At 39.2% G+C, this 16,327-nt stretch overlaps 2 protein-coding genes across 4 annotated transcripts in view; one reads left to right on the top strand and one right to left on the bottom strand.

Moving 5' to 3' along the window:
- Positions 1 to 7,519, top strand: part of ZNF106 (zinc finger protein 106) — a 32,761-nt gene extending 25,242 nt beyond the window's left edge. For all 3 annotated transcript variants that reach the window (XM_009277564.1, XM_019471597.1, XM_009277566.1), the window contains 7 exons: positions 266 to 457; positions 1,642 to 1,704; positions 2,736 to 2,855; positions 3,313 to 3,384; positions 4,912 to 4,983; positions 5,620 to 5,766; positions 6,853 to 7,519. In XM_009277564.1, coding sequence (XP_009275839.1) covers positions 266 to 457; positions 1,642 to 1,704; positions 2,736 to 2,855; positions 3,313 to 3,384; positions 4,912 to 4,983; positions 5,620 to 5,766; positions 6,853 to 6,909 — 723 coding nt within the window. In that variant the 3' untranslated portion in view covers positions 6,910 to 7,519. The remainder of the gene's footprint in view (positions 1 to 265; positions 458 to 1,641; positions 1,705 to 2,735; positions 2,856 to 3,312; positions 3,385 to 4,911; positions 4,984 to 5,619; positions 5,767 to 6,852) is intronic.
- A 5,107-nt stretch (positions 7,520 to 12,626) lies between these two features.
- CAPN3 (calpain 3) overlaps positions 12,627 to 16,327 on the bottom strand; it is a 30,875-nt gene continuing 27,174 nt past the window's right edge. The window contains exons 22-24 of the mRNA XM_009277562.1: positions 15,075 to 15,191; positions 14,326 to 14,384; positions 12,627 to 13,682 (exon numbers count right to left, since the gene is read on the bottom strand). Of these exons, the coding sequence (XP_009275837.1) occupies positions 13,656 to 13,682; positions 14,326 to 14,384; positions 15,075 to 15,191 (203 nt within the window). The 3' untranslated portion in view covers positions 12,627 to 13,655. The remainder of the gene's footprint in view (positions 13,683 to 14,325; positions 14,385 to 15,074; positions 15,192 to 16,327) is intronic.

The following is a 16,327-nucleotide window of genomic DNA, read 5'->3' as shown; positions in this document are numbered from 1 at the left end:
TATTATTATTATTATTATTATCATCATATTATTTCAATTATTAAACTGTTTTTATCTCAACCCACGAGTTTTTTTCTCACTTGTGCTCTTCCAGTTCTCTCCCCCATCCCACCGGGTAGGGGGAGTGAGCGAGCGGCTGTGTGGTGCTCAGTTGCCGACTGAGGTTAAACCACGACACAAGTACAACACAAAAAGGACTCAATAGTCTAGTCAGTGTCATAGCAAAGTTTTAATTCTTAAATACCACTTTTTCCTCCCCCAACAGAACAACAAGCAGGTTGATACCTTTGAATGCCATGGCCCTAGAGCAGTGAGCTGTCTAGCCACAGCTCAGGAAGGAGCACGCAAGTTGTTGGTAGTGGGCTCCTATGACTGCACCATCAGTGTGCGAGATGCACGGAACGGGCTGCTTCTCAGAACCCTGGAAGGTCACAGCAAGACTATACTCTGCATGAAGGCAGGTGTCTCTGAAAATACGTTTTTGACAAAGAATGCTTAAAATGGTGTGTTTTTTCTTTTTCTTCCTCATCTAATAGTGAGCAGATTGTGGTAGGAAATAGATTTCTCTATTTTAAATGATAAAAAATGAGTAATTTGGTAGGAAAATTGTCTCTGACTGGCTGCGATATCTCATGTTCCCAGCAGAACTGTTGGGGGTGTGTATGTAGGAAGCATGGTTATTTCATGTTGTTAGAAGATTCAGGGAATCTTGAAATGCGAGTTTGCTAACAGAGGGTAAGTTGGGGAAAAGATGAAGCTAGTTTTCACATACCCTGATTGTACAAACCTCAGAGGAAACTGGAAAAAAGGTAACTCTAGAGAAGTATTATTTTTTTTAATAGAAGAATCACTATCACCTATTTACAGGTTTCTGGCTCCTGAGATTATAAGCTGGAACGTACGCTTGTCTGACTGCTTTCCTGTGACCATTATCATGTAACAGTTAGGGGGTGATTTCCATAAATTCTATTTGTCACTTTAGATATTATGCCTGACTGCTGACTGCTTTCCTGTGACCATTATCATGTAACAGTTAGGGGGTGATTTCCATAAATTGTATTTGTCACTTTAGACAGTGTGCAGTGGCACAGCCTTTTTTGCCCTGTGGACTATCCTAGTCCTGCTTGCGTGGCAGCATACTGTGGTCCCTTGTTGATCCATGATGGATCTGTTAAACTTCCTTTCTAGGTGAGTACTTGTCAGGAGCACCATCTTTCTTATGTGACCAGAATATAAGTGCACAGCACATCCAGTATTTCCAGGAAACAATGGGCTTTACTGTGCATGTGCAGAGCAGCATTCTGCATTCAGTTTTCTTGGTCCCTGATCTGCTGCTGAGCTGTCCTTGAGAATAGTCCATAGGTAGGATGAGTTAGCCTGGTGGGCTGCAAGTTAACAGCTTCTAATGTCAATTGTGAAGTGTCAAAGGTCATTAGGATAGCATAGTACATTTTCTAGCTCTTATGTGAAGGACTCAGTGCATGCTTTTTTTTCATACTTTGTTGATTTTAAGACTACCAAATGTAGGAAATATTACAGTGCAACTTTAAACTGAACGTCTTAATGCTTTGCTTGCCCGTTTCCATATTTGTTACAAAAATAAAACTATCCTTTTTTTTTCTTTTTTTTTTTTTTTATAAGGTCGTGAATGATCTGGTATTCAGTGGCTCCAGTGATCAGTCTGTCCATGCCCACAACATTCATGTAAGTCTCATGGTTTAGTGGGCATGGTGGTGTTGGGTTGACGGTTGGACTCGATGATCTTAGAGGTCTTTTCCAACCTTAATGATTCTATGATTCTATATATAAAGTTGGAATGACTTTTGCTATTAAGGCAATGAATTCCTGTGCTATAAAGTCAGTATTTCCAGAATTTTTGACTGACTGGTGGGGCAGAATAGCTTCCAGAAAAAGATGTTGTATGATTTTGTCAATGTCACTGTGCACTATAGCTAACTAAGGAGGGATGCAGAGGATAAAATACCTTGGGAAACATAAACATGCTGACTCTTATAGAATGATACCAATGCCTTTTTGTCTAGGAATCTTGCTTTTGCAAATATTACTACAAATGTGCTGATAATGTGGAAAGGGTTCAGAGCAAAGCCATGTGAGATATTCTGGTGGGGGAAGAGTTTCTTTATTACAGGAAAAACTTGAGGAACACAAACAGCGTTCAAAAGCTGTTATCCTGTCGTGAATGCTTTGTCTCTAGCCTGCCACTCTCTTCCTCCTTTTACACCATCTTTCCCCCGTGCTAGCAGAAACATTCATGTAGCTATGCAATAAGTTAGATTAAGAAACTTATCAGAGGTAAATTTTAATTGACAAAAAAAATTGTGTATTTCTGTGTATTTAGCTAAATTTGCTCACTGATCCTTGTGGCTACATAAATACTGCTAGTACTAATAGCACAGTACTAGTTTCAGGACAGGTGGGAACATGTAACTAATGATGGAAAGAGAAGTAGACACTTTTCATAGTGGTATGCGTTTCTGTTTTACTGGAATTGCTCTGTGTTAAATTGGGCAAAGAAAAGGATAAGTGGTATTTGATCATAATCTGGAAGTGCCTTCACAGGAAATGAAGTCTAATAAAGGGTGTTTCCATTTTTTGAGTAGTGAGCATTGAAGCTAGCTACCCTATCTAGGTTGGATAAAACTGTTTTGTTTGTTTGTTTTTGGTTTTTTTGTAAAAACCAAACACCTATTTGCCTTTGCTTTTTCTCAACGCAGACTGGAGAGCTGGTCCGGATCTATAAAGGCCATAACCATGCAGTAACGGTTGTGAACATTCTTGGGAAAGTGATGGTGACAGCATGTCTGGATAAATTTGTTCGTGTTTATGAACTACAGGTAAGAAAATAGATGGTTACTAAGGACATTTACCCAATATGTGTTAATTAATGATTTTGAAGTCAAATAGAAGTCATCTGGTCTCTGGCCCATCCCCCTCTTTCCTGTTACTCAGAATATATAGTTGTCTCACCAGCCAAAATACATGGGTTTTAAAGAATATAACCTAAACCATTTTTTTTAGAACCTGGGTTATCCTAAGATAATGACAGTTCAGAAAAGTGGGGAAACGTTAATTTTGTCTGCTTGAAAGACCAAGTGCTTAGTTGGACAAAAAGACTCACAGAAGTAATGTAAGCAAAAATGAGCTTTCATGGTGGCTATGAAGTTTGGAATCCACCAGGGGAGTTTAGTTGCTACTCAGGAAACTGATCTTGGAAGCATTGTCATTTGCATGTCTGTGAAAAATCGCTGTTAACTGTCATGCTATTAAATGTCTGTTTCTGTTTCTTTCAAGTCGCACGACCGCTTGCAAGTCTATGGAGGCCACACAGATATGATCATGTGTATGACCATCCATAAGAGCATGGTAACTTCCCTCTTTTCACTGGTCTCAAAGAGAAGGTTGTAATTTCCACAAGCATACACAAGACAGTTTAAATTTTTCAGATAATGAAGTCAACCTGCTGTCTGACTAAGACAGAAGAACTTAGAAATGTCAGCCAAAAAATCAAGTTGCTGTAACAGCTTTGTATTTATGTAATATTATTGTCTGGGGAAAAATTACCTTCTAGCTTACTGTAGTCTTAAAATAATAGTTCTGTTTACAGTGATGATTGCAGTGAAGAGTCTAGAAATAGTAAAATATTCCCTCTTTTCAAGCATCAATCATGTTTGACTTTTACTCAAGAGAGTCACACAGATGCTAGAGAAAAACTTCACCCACAGTCAAACCTCTAGTAACCTTTGATAGAACCTAAACAAAGGTACTCCATTGATTTAGGTGCACAGGTTTTTTCATGCATCTGCACTGCAAGATAGGTTTCAGAAGTGCTTCTGAATAAATAACTTGCTTAAAATAGTAATTAGAAGCACTTATTTGCCTGCATGTGTAGGAATTTGCTTGCACACTTTCCTTCAGATTGTAAAATAAGAGGTATAATAATGATCTGTAATAACACAAGAACCAAGTCTAACAGAACTGATCTCCTACTAATTGGAATACAGACTGCCCAAGCTTCACTTTCATGTGAGTGAGATGGAGAGCTAAGTGCACTCAGGCTTTGTGCTTACAGTCTGAGGCTTGAACTGTCCCCCAGCAATAGTCTGTTTTGGGCATTCTCAAATCAAAGAAGTGTTCAGATGAGAATCTTAGTGATGAGTGAAAGATTATAATTTTCTGTAGTAGTCTTAGTAGTAAAGTGTAGTCTCTTACACACAGCGGATTGGCTACTATATCGTAGAGATGAATTTCCAAGAGACAAAAAGACTTGAACAAAAATAACAAATGAAATCTTCAGCTTGCAGAGTTTTCTGTATTATGTGAGGACTTTTTTTAACGATGAATGTCCTTTATGGGATTACGAGCGTCTGACATCCTTTTCTTTCCAAAGGACAATTTTGTGTAGAGCATTTGCCTAAAAAAAAAAGTGTTTTTTAAGCTGTCTTTTTGCTTGCCTTTTCAGGATCTGCATCAGTCTTCTCTTTCTGAAATTCTGATGTTCTTCCTCACCCTTCCTCTCCATCCATTTTTGATATACATATAACTGGTTAAGTCCTGGAAATATATTCAAATTGACATTTACACCTAAAATTTTTTTTCACTTCAGTGGATAGTAACATTATATTTTAAAGTTTTCTGAACTTTTACACACCTGACGCTATCAGCGATAGAAGTTATGGAAACATTTCTTATTCATTAGTAGGTTTTTGTAAACTATGAATGCAAATCTTAAAAGAATTAGGTTAGACCCATTTTTTAAATTTAGAAGCCTTGCATGTTGATAGTTTATTTTTGTTCACCTGATATACTCTACACTGAAGCCTCCATCAAAATTTGACTTCATTTTTTTTCTGCTATTCTCAGCTTGCTTATCCGTAAATGTTTCTTTTACAGATCTACACTGGATGCTATGATGGCAGTGTCAGAGCTGTGAGGCTTAATCTGATGCAGAATTATCGTTGCTGGGTAATGAGCAAAATGTTTTTAGCCTTCCTTTGTTATAGTTTTTAGACTAATTTTCCGGGGGTGGTCACTACTCAGTCTTGGATAGCTTGACCTTTAATTTATTATATTTCAATAATATTTTTAAAATGTATATGTACATTTTAAATGTAAGTATATATCACTAGTTCCATTTTACGTGGTCTTTAGTATATGTGTATGCTTTGGGGAAAGTTGGTAGTAGCATCTTACATTATTTTTCTTTCTGGCAATTTTTAGATAGTGACATGTAACTGTTTAAAACCAAAAACTTCAGCTGAGTGGCATAGAAAAGCTGATTTACTCTGCTAAATAAGTTTAGTTAAATTCCCAATGACTCCGTCTCAGGTAAGCTTAAATCTTGTAAAGACTTAGTTCCTTTCTTCCTCCTGCCAATCTTGCTGATGGTCTAGGCTTGGCTAGAGGCAGGAAGAATCTCTGCAAAGCTGTAATTAAAGGAATAGAGACTATTGAGAATGGAAATGGAATAAGAAGATTAAAAAGTTACAGGAGGTGGCATGTGTGTGAACAGTCTTGGTAGAATATTGTGAAGTTGCAAGAAGAAAAGCATTAGCTAAAATTCTTTTTCCCTGGCTTATTCTGGCATGTTTTTTCTACCAGTGGCATGGATGTTCATTGATCTTTGGAGTTGTGGACCATCTGAAACAACACTTGCTAACTGACCACACCAACCCAAATTTTCAGACTCTAAAATGTCGTTGGAAGAACTGTGATGCTTTCTTTACTTCCAGGAAAGGTTCCAAGCAGGTATGCGTTTGAACTAACGTGGTTGTATTTGGTAGTATAAAGTACTTTATATCACCACAATTGTGGGACTTGATCTATTTCTCTTAAAAAGGGTTAAATTTTTCTGGTCTTGACAAGCTTAACTGCGTACAGTTACAGTCATACAAGGCTAATAGTGTTCAAGTCAACCTGTGACAGATGAAGAGTGCAGCTAAGTATGATAACTTGAGATATGGCCAATTTAAAACAGTTTGATCCTAAAATATTACATGGAAATGGTAAAATTCTTGAAATATTAGAAGAAACTTTGGTAACTATATTCAAGATGTAATTAAGTTTTTCTAGGAAAAAATTATTTTTAAGACGAACAACCATCTTCAGCCTTGAAACAGATTTTATTGTCTTTAATTTTTACCAATTGCTCCCCCCCTCCCCCCCCCCACATTGTCGTGGATGCTGATGCTGTTTACTTTTCACCTGGGATTGGTTTTTCTAACAATCTTTAAATAAGTATAATGCTTAAATTTCTGAGTAAATATTAGCACAGATGGGAAAAAAATGAAGAAGGCATGAGAGTTGGATGTCAGTTGGATTAAGTGATGTGGAAAGGGTTGGGGGGTGGGTGAAAGGAGGGTTGTTACCTATAGACTGGTTGGTGAAATCCACATTTTACTCCTTGGCCATACAAACTACCTTCCTGTTGAATGCTTTTCAAAATACGCAATGGCAGGAGGTTTCTTTGAGAACGAAGAAACATAAGTAGAATCCTTAATTTCTTTTTAAGCACTGGCTTTGGATATGATGTGTTTATTTGATATGCCCTTCTAATCAGAAAGGAAGCTGGTTTTTATTTGCCTTGAATCACGTGGTATGTGAGATACTTTTATATATGTGATTTAATAGCTTGGCATTGATTTTTTTATTTTTTCAATTTTTTTTAGAAGTTTTAAGCCAAAAAATGTATATTATCCAGAATGTCAGTTTGACTGAAAATAGTCAAGAATATCACTCTTCTCTGGTTCTTTTCTAGGATGCTGTAGGACACATTGAAAGACATGCTGAGGATGACAAGGATTGACTCTACTGACTTCTCTGGTTCTTTTCTAGGATGCTGTAGGACACATTGAAAGACATGCTGAGGATGACAGCAGGATTGACTCATGAAGCTTTTCACCTCCCACATTGGGAAGTAATTTTATATGTCAGAATTATTCCAAATAACATCGATTTCTTACTCCAGTCTTTCCTCTTTCTTTTCCCACTTGGAATGCAAAAATGGAGTGGGGCTGAAATGCCTTGCTATAGAGACTGCAGGTTGTGTTGCACTCTGTAGAAATAAGGCTGGTCAATTAAGACATGGCCCAAACGGAAGATTCTTGCAAGTTTTTAATTCATTGGCAGATAAGAATATTCCCTCCTCTTGTCTGCCTTGGTTTTTTGTTGTTTGTTTTTTTCTGTTTGCTTTTTGTTTTGTTTTGTTTTTTAAGAAGCATAGTCTGAGAGTCTCTGGGAAGTCCAGAGGGGTGTTGAGAACTTAGATTACAATAGGTGCTGGCGTTTGCAAACTCAGCTTGAAGCCTTTTAAGTGTCTAAGATGTGTCTGTTTTCATGTTGTATCCAATTTTTTTAGCTGATTTTAATAAAATTCTGCAAACCAGAATATCACAAATTCTAACAGTGTAACATTGTACACACAGTGTACATTTTGACGTCCTTCATAAAAAGAAAAGGTATTTTATGGAGAACTGGAATAAATTAATTTTTTTAATGTTAATTGTAACTTATTTTTTATTCCTTGTGTAAAAATTGCTATAACTGGCACAATATATACAGTGACAGGCTGCCCTAAATACTGTACCTCATGAAGTATTTTGTTTATTTGGAGGAAAGCCGTTATTTCTTGAGAGGTATGCCAGTAGCAGCAGGACAGCCAGAACAGCGGCTCCACTCACGTGCTTTGCAATCTTAGTCTTTTTAAATATAGGTCCTCATGTACAGGAAAGAAGTAAGTGGTGTCGGCTTTTATTTTAGTTAAATACCAGCATAACCACTGCTATCTTGATACAACACCACAGTCGGATTCCTGATTTTATTTGGAATCTTAGTGGCTGAGCTTTGCAGTCCTATATCTTCATGGCATAGCAAACTAAGAGAAATGCAAAGGCACTGCCTGTCTAAGTGCATCCATTTAGGTAGTATTTTGTTTCTGTTGTGAACTGGCTTAATTGGCTTGGGCTATATCAAGTTGACAAAACCTCAACTGGAAAGAATGGAGCAGGATTTTAAAAGATTTTAAAGTCTAAAGTTCTCAAGCAGAAGCTGAGGATACAAAATGCATATTGCATGTAAAAGTCTTGTTTCTGCTAATGCACAGAAGGTACCACAGAGAAGCCAGTGCAGAGGGGAAGACTGTTTCTACTTGTCAGGGTTCCTCTGCAGGTGTCCCTTGGGGTGGAAAACTTTACCCATTAAGTCAGTGAAATGTACTTCTTGCATGTGCGATCCTCTCTCCTATAACAACACTAACTTAGCAAAGAGCTCTCTTAAACAATGAGACTAATCTAGTAAGGAGCTTTGTGTTCACTTTTGCCTAACTTGCTGCTCAGGATAAAAAAAGCAGAGGTTTCCTTAAACTGTAACAGAAGGTAAATGCAGCCTAGTGTCAAAACTGAGCTGCTTATAAATGAATCCAGCGCTGTTCAAACAAACCAAATGTTCTATTTTTACTTTATTTATTTTAGCATCTCTTTTGCCACTACTTTGAGGCTTGGTATGCCAACCGTAGACCAAGTGTTTTATAGCCTCACCCTTTGACTACGAAGAAGCCTTTTTAGGCCAAGAAAGGGATTGAGGGAAGCCCATGGATGTTCCAGTCTGCCATCAAATCAAGGAACTTCAGGGCCTTCTCTGAAGCACGCTATTTTTGTATTGTCTTAGTGGACAAGCATAATTTCTCTGCAATTGCTTGACATTGATTTTTTGTGAGATGGGAGTAAAGAATAATTTCTCTGCAATTGCTTGACATTGATGATTTTTTGTGAGACGGGAGTAAAGTAGGAATGAGATGCAGTGACATCCTACTTCAGAGACTTGTGAATCTCTGAAGTTCCAATGTTTAGTGGTGATTTGTTTGGGGTTTTTTATTACGCTGTTTGTGGACAGGAAAAAACCCCAGTATGTGGCTCAGACCCCAGGCTGTTTTGAGGGTGTTTTTGTTTTGGCTTTTGGGGGGTGTGTTTGTAGTTTTGTTTGTTGTTGATTTTTTTTTTTCCTTTCTGTGGTCTGTGGATGAAGCAATTCAAGAGAGAATCAAGTTCAGGAAAATCTCTGAGCAGTGTAAATGTTTTCTGATACAGGCTGTATTTCTCTAGAGTCTCCGAGAGTATGTGTTTTTTCCATGACTTAAGCAGAATACTGCGTAATACTTAAACCATTTCCGAAATTATTGATGTTCAAGAGTTTTTCTGGGGTTTTTTTTGAACCACAATGAGGGAGCATGTAAAAGTATGGCATAAACAATGTGAACGTCTCAAGCTGTCCTTCATGGGCTGTGCTTGAAGTGAAGCTGTGGAGGTGTGTGTCCTGAGGACAAGCATGTGGAGTGATTGTAGCAGTCTGAAAAATGGCGTGTGAGAGTAGGTTTTGTTACTTCTTCCTTGTGATTCTTCATGTTCTTTCAGCTGTTTTCAGGAACGTATAAAGATCTTTCTCACTAGGTGTTGCAACAAACAAAGTTATTACACTTTGTTTGCATTCCTGACTGCTTGTTGGGTTTATCTTTTCTAGTTGGTGGAAGCAGACTTCCTTTTCTTGTAGTCCATGACATTTCCTTATCTGTCCTTGAAAACAGTCCTCCTGAAAAGTCTGGACTTCTGAAATCCAGCTTTAGCTTTAGCAGTGGTGTCTTTTGCTACTTTGTAGGTCATTTCAGATATATTATAAGAACCTTAAAATGGATAAGAGGCAGGAAAATAGCAGAGCTGCGTGAGTGTTTATAAAATTTTGCTTCATAAATTAAAAACAATTTTAAAAATTGCTCAGGGGTTCAGAGGAAAATGCTGTGCTGCTTTGTCCTGAGAATATCTTAAAAGGATTTGCTATGAAGTTGTTGTGCAGCTGTGGAAATCCCCAGGCTTCTCTGGAGTTCTGTGGGGAGGTTTCCTGTTTGTTCAGCTGGAATTCGGTGCAGCTTTCGCTAATGGCCATTCACTTCTTCCAGAGGCGGTTGCAGAAGAGAGGTGGTAAACTAATGTATTGGCTTGGTAGCCATTAATGAGATCCTCTCCGGTCTTGCAACTTAGGGTTGTGACTCCTGATATACCTCCGGTCAAAGAGTGTAATAACTTTGGGAAGGCGGACTATTTGTGATATTTAACGGAGTAATATTTGCATGAAAAGCAGTACTGCACATCTGAAGCCTGTTTCAGGACTATTTTTGTTTTCAGTTTGTTTTTTATGCAAGTAAAAAGTTGTGGGTGGAAGAGTGAGTATGGTGAGGGTTTATTTTGTGGTTAGCTGTTTTTATTTTATTAGTCAAATGTTAAATAATGAGCTCTGGACTTGGTATACGGCTGACTAAATATGGTAGGCTCTTTGGGGGACAAGCGACCATTTCCTCTTAGCAGGACTGGCATGGCGCTTATTAAGCTATGAAACCTCTCAACGGACAGAGTACAGTGCTCAGAGGTATTATGGTCTTTTATGATCTAAAGAATGGGCCAGGTGCTACTGAAACTGCTTATATCATTCTTTTCAAAAGCATAAGAACTTGTTGCGCCATGGGCATACCAAGCCCTGCCTGAGCTCCAAAAGGAGGGCGTGAGTAGCATAAAATGATCACTTAAAGTTCACATGTGCTGCAAAGCTTAACCTTCCCCAACCCCGATAGCCTCACATGTATTGAATGATAAGACAATGCTAGGATTGGTCTGTGTTTGTTACTCCTTTTTCCTTCAAATCACAGGGAAAAATAAGTTAACTGACAGTGCAAAATACTTTATGGCCTAACGCTGCTGCTTCTGTATGTGGAAAGGGCCAGAGGGAAAACGGCTGCATCCATTGGTACAAAGATGCATTAAATATCCCAGCTTCTGCTTGCCTTGTGTCGCTTCTGTGTGGATTGCAGACTTTAAACATATTGTCAGCGCATGAGCTGACTTCTGCAAAACAGCAGGAGTTTGGCTGTGCAGTGTGTTTGAAGTAGTGCAGTTCCTAATGCACGCTTTCAAACTGTACAACAATGCCAGATCAAGGTAAACGATAACTGAAAACTCGCAATAAACTGTAGGTTCCCAGAAACAAAAATGTGGTGTTGAGAAAATATTTTTCCCTTCTTTTGAATTAGAACACAGGTACGGATGAATCTTGGTTTTCAGGCTTGTATGGTACTGTCATTCAAACAGTCTAAGTTGTCCAGAGTTCCGGAGTATGTGAGGAAGGATAAGGAAATGGTTTCAGCTACTGTTTGTAAAATATTTAATAGTGAAAGTAAAGAGCAAACTGTGTAGGTATATATTCTGTTATATGCACCTGCCAGCTTCTCAAATTTCATTTTGCTGTAAGTGTTAAACAGTCTTTTTGAAGAATGGAAGTGGAATAAAACAACATGAGTGAATATTTAATAACTTAAGCTGTGTAGAACATGTGCACAGATTGACCTTGGCTTTCTTCTTTCACTTTGGTACAAAGCTGTGAGTGTAATAACGAAACTTTACACAGCAAAAGAAGAAAGAAGAAAAAAAAAAGAAAAATAAAAGTTCTTTATATTGTTACGGTTTGTCAGTCTGATTCTTCTTTGCTTTGAATAGAATGATTCTTTCAGAGGATTCGGTAGAACTTGACTTTGTTCTGGATTTTTTTTTTCTTTTTTAAGAGGGCTGGATAAAATCAGACAGGCCACTTTGAAGCTCCAGCACTGGCAGGAATGTTGCAAGTTTTTGCTCCCGACGTGCAGGAATCTCAGACTTAGTCATTCGGCAGGGAAAATGGAAACTGCCCACCCAGCTGGTGCCGCCAAGATGACCTGCTGACTCCCTTGCTTCATGGCCTGTTGCAAGGGGAAGTTCTCTAGAGCTGTTGGTAGTTCACTCACCAGGACTTTAAGGAGCAGTTTTGAGTTGCCAATCAAAAATCCTGATTTTGATCTTTTGACTGATAGATTTTGTTTTTTCTCTGAACACCCTAACCAAGAGCATCTCTGCCATATTTTTGTATGGAAAATAATAGCTTAGTGGAGAGAACACATGGCTGGAACCCAGGGCTCCTACTGTTCCAGTCATCTTAAAAACCTGATTTGGGTTAAAACAACAGTTGAATTTAAAGGAGAATAACTCTTCTTTAGATAAACTATAGGATTTTCTTACTCTTTCAGAGTAAGTTAGAGTGCAGGACAACATTAAGAACTTTATAGTCAAAAGGTTTTCTGTTTCTTAGTGACCTTTCAGTTAAATGTGCTACTTACCAGAATAACTTTGAGTGGATGCTACGATTTGTTTTTACAATTTTGCTTTACAATAGTGGATTGCTTTGTTACTTTTCACCAGTAGAGAACTAAGTAGAAGGTTCTCCTGACAAAGTCTGGTCTCTTCACACCTCTTCTTGCACATTCTGTTTTTCCTTCCATTTTTATGTTGATCAACAATTCACCAGTTCTGAAAACCTGTCATCCTTAAAGCTGGTAACAATGGAGCTCTCAAGCTCAAGTGCTTTTTTATTTTTAACCCATTCAAGGAGCAAACTGGCAAGTGTTTGAGATATTAAGCTGATTTCACGCTTGCCATAAAACTCCAAAAGCTGCTGTATATTCAGGAGAATGACGGAAGAGTGCTCAATGTTTCATCCTCCTCTGTTCTTTCAAAATAAAACCAAAAAACAACCCTAAAGATTAGGCCAAAATCCAGTTGGTTTTATTTTTGGTTCAATTAAACTACTTGTACTTACACATTCTAATAATCTTCCCAAAGTGGTCATGTTAACATAGTGTCTGGTTCTGCTACAAGTCACCTCTTAAAATGAAGAAATACACAATACTGTCAGGAAATAGGACCTTGAGGGGGTGGGGGAGAGGAAATGTGTGTGGAGAGAGAGAGAGGTTTGTATGTGTAAGAGGTTTTGTCTCAAATGGCAAACAACTTTCTCAATGTTACAGAGGATGCAGTTACAATAAAAAACATTTAAAATGTCCAATGTGTAATTAAGATACTATGGGGGTATTAAAAATGAGAGCAAATTGCTCAGTTCCGACACCTTTGCTGAGGCACTAGACCAAGATGTACCTAGGTATGGCAGCGTGTTGTGCCTTACTTCCACAGTTCTAGCATAGCAGAGAACCAACCTGCACAGCCACATCTATAACAACATAAGTGATCGGGATACATAATATTCATGTAATTAATTACCACGACAGTAATCTAACACAATCTCATGTGAAATATTCAGTCCACATTATGAAGAGGCTGAAATGATAGTATCAAAAGCAGGACAAAGAGTTAATGACTAATTACAAGGTGGTAGTAAACACCTCCTGACTTTCACAGTTCAAATACAGTCCCCATTTTGCCTAACTTGAGGGAAGACTTTTCCAGTTGTCAGCATAAGCAGAATAATGATGCATGCTCCATGTCTTTACCATGCAGAAAAAGCTTAATTCAGTCATCAATAAATTAATCCTTGTTGTCCGAAGGAAAATGTCAGGACGTTATAAAAGTAGTTATAGAATAGGCACACTGGTCTGCCTACTGGAGTATGATTGTCTCTTTTTCCAACGGATTCTTCCCATGTGCTGTTTATCTTGGCGAGTGAAGCACGTAATTAGGAAATGCTCTTGTTTGCACTTGGGGATGAAAGGAGCTAGTTACTCAAAACAGAAGTCTTGAGCGTTTTCTTGATGAAGGTGGGCGCTGGCTCTGGTGTTACGCGTACATCGTGAGCTGCAGCCACTGAAAGAAGAGTTAGAATTAAAGGATGAAAGACTTTTTGGCATCCTCCAACAAATTTGAGACACCACCATCTCTGCAGCTGGAAGGCAGCTGCTTGCTGATACTTAGTATGAAGCATACTGGCAGCGGGGAACTTTGTCTTAGGCTTTTAGCTCTTATTCCTCCTTCGCTTGCAAAAAATGAAGTGTTTTTTGTGGTCTCCCTAGCAGCAGACGTGCTTTTAAGTTGAAACTTTCTAAGCCTTCTTAATAAAATTTTTAAAAAGGTAAAGAACCTATGTTAAACCCCATTATCAGTTAATACCTTTAAACTAAAGTATGTTTGATTTAAATTGCCTCATAAAAAAAGAACACCTCAAAGGTTTTTGGAAACACTTTAAAGATGATATGAAGAGTCTGCAGCTGTGCCCTTCAGCACCAACTGGAGTCTTACAGAGCAGCTGTTGCTGGCAGATCATGGATACAGGTATTTTCTGTGTAAAATAGGTAGCAAAATTTTTAGGAGGTTTTGCAGACTCTTATCACTTGTATGACAATTTCAGACCAGCTCTCGTAGGCTCCCTTGAGAACGTGTGCAAGGAATAATACAAATAACATTTAGTATTGTGACTTTGTGTCAGAAATACTGGCACAAACCAGTTTACCTCCAGAACATTGAGCTTAATGATGCCATCTCCATCTTTATCAAAGGCGTGGAATGCCCCTAAAGCAAGGAAACAGAAGTATATAGAGTAGATTAAATTACTGTGTGTGTAAAGATGATCCCAGATACCAAACCAAATTGTGCTCCTGCTGTGTTGTGCAAACTTGTGCAGGTACTTACTTATGTGGTCAGCAAGTATTTCTGCTATGTTTTTCCTTAGCTAATACAAAGAGAAATGCAATGGCTTCTTTTCTTTTGTGTTTGTTGGGACGGCTTATTTTAGATTCCCTAAGCACATAAATTATTAAAACTATACATAGGCAGTAGTGCTTTGAGTACAACAGTGCATTTTGGGGGCGAGGAGGGGAGGCAGCGCAGTAAAACCGGGGCAGCCACTCACTGAACATGGCGTCCAGGCGCACGAAGCAGCAGATGAAGCTGTCAAAGTCAATGTTCATGTTCTTGTCGGCGTAGCGCATGGTGATGATGTCGTAGAGCTGGTTGTTCAGCCGAAACCCTGCAGAGGACCAGAAATGGGGCACAGCTGGGCCGCGGCTGGGGGGAAGCGCTGGCGCCGGTCAGGCCTCCAAGAGAGTTCTTTTGTGTTTGTATGGGACGGCTGTCATATTTTAGATTCCCTAAGCACATAAATTATTAAAACTATACATAGGCAGTAGTGCTTTGAGTACAACAGTGCATTTTGGGGGCGAGGAGGGGAGGCAGCGCAGTAAAACCGGGGCAGCCACTCACTGAACATGGCGTCCAGGCGCACGAAGCAGCAGATGAAGCTGTCAAAGTCAATGTTCATGTTCTTGTCGGCGTAGCGCATGGTGATGATGTCGTAGAGCTGGTTGTTCAGCCGAAACCCTGCAGAGGACCAGAAATGGGGCACAGCTGGGCCGCGGCTGGGGGGAAGCGCTGGCGCCGGTCAGGCCTCCAAGAGAGGTTTGGCCATAGGCACTTCCCAGGCCCAGCCGAGGCTCAGGCTGGAGGGTACTGCTGCAGCCGCTAAATAAAATGAAGTAAAGCTATAAGAAGCTTCCCTGCGTCCAGCTGCTTTCTTAAAACAGAAGTAGCATTTTGAAATTACGATTTGGGAGGGCCAATAGCACGCGAGTTACCTCACGCTGTAAATATGAAGAAGGGTCTCCACCGAAGAGTTTGCAGCTTAGCTGAGCCTGATAAGAGCAAAGCGACAGAAACTGGGCGACAGAAACATAGGAGGAAGTTGCTATGAAAACACAATTACACAATGGTCAAAAAATAGATAAGGAGGTAACTCCTCAGCGTGGCATTACCGAACTGTGGCACTGGCTGCTGCAGCGCGCGACCACGCTTCACAAAGGGTCTGTCGTAATTTGGGTACTGCTGGTTGTTGGCTAAATGCAAGGTCAGGCACAGCCTACGTGCTGTAAGACTGAGAAGTTTTTATTGCAAAATGTCTTCTTAGTTCTAAGGTCAGGGCAGGAGGTATTTAAATAATTTTTTTTTACATTGACAACTTTCCTGGCGAGAATGGAAACCTGGAAAATAAAAATGACCTGTATTTCTACTGCAGCAGGAGTTCAAATCCAGGGGTGGTTTTGTCCTTAGCAAAGGATTGAATCACTGATGTTTTGTAAAGTATAAGGTAGCCATCTGTTTCTGTTCCTTGATGAACTGGTGACTAATGTGCCAAAATACTACTGAAGATAAAGCGTCACTGAAATCATCACATTTAGGTTTATAGTGATGCTACAGATTTTCTGATTAAAGAAGCCATCTTGTTCCCTTAGAGAAACAGCAGCTGGTAAAGACATTTGCTGGGGGCGGCCTGCTGTCCAGGGAAAGAAGCACACCAATGTGCTTGAGACAAGAAGCAAGAAAAGTCAAAAGCCTCTCTTTGCAGGACAAATTTCATTAACTGCAACTTTTGCAAAGTACTTTCTTCTTACTGCACAGGTAGAAAAGGAGACTGAGCCTGCAGTGGCTTAGTGCCACTAAGAAACATGAGCAGGACTCAA

Source organism: Aptenodytes forsteri, unplaced genomic scaffold (genome assembly GCF_000699145.1).
Source record: "Aptenodytes forsteri isolate BGI_AS27 unplaced genomic scaffold, ASM69914v1 Scaffold146, whole genome shotgun sequence".
NCBI classification, from domain to species: Eukaryota; Metazoa; Chordata; class Aves; order Sphenisciformes; family Spheniscidae; genus Aptenodytes; species Aptenodytes forsteri.
Note: the sequence above shows the minus strand (reverse complement) of the source record. Positions and strands in the feature narration are given on the sequence as shown.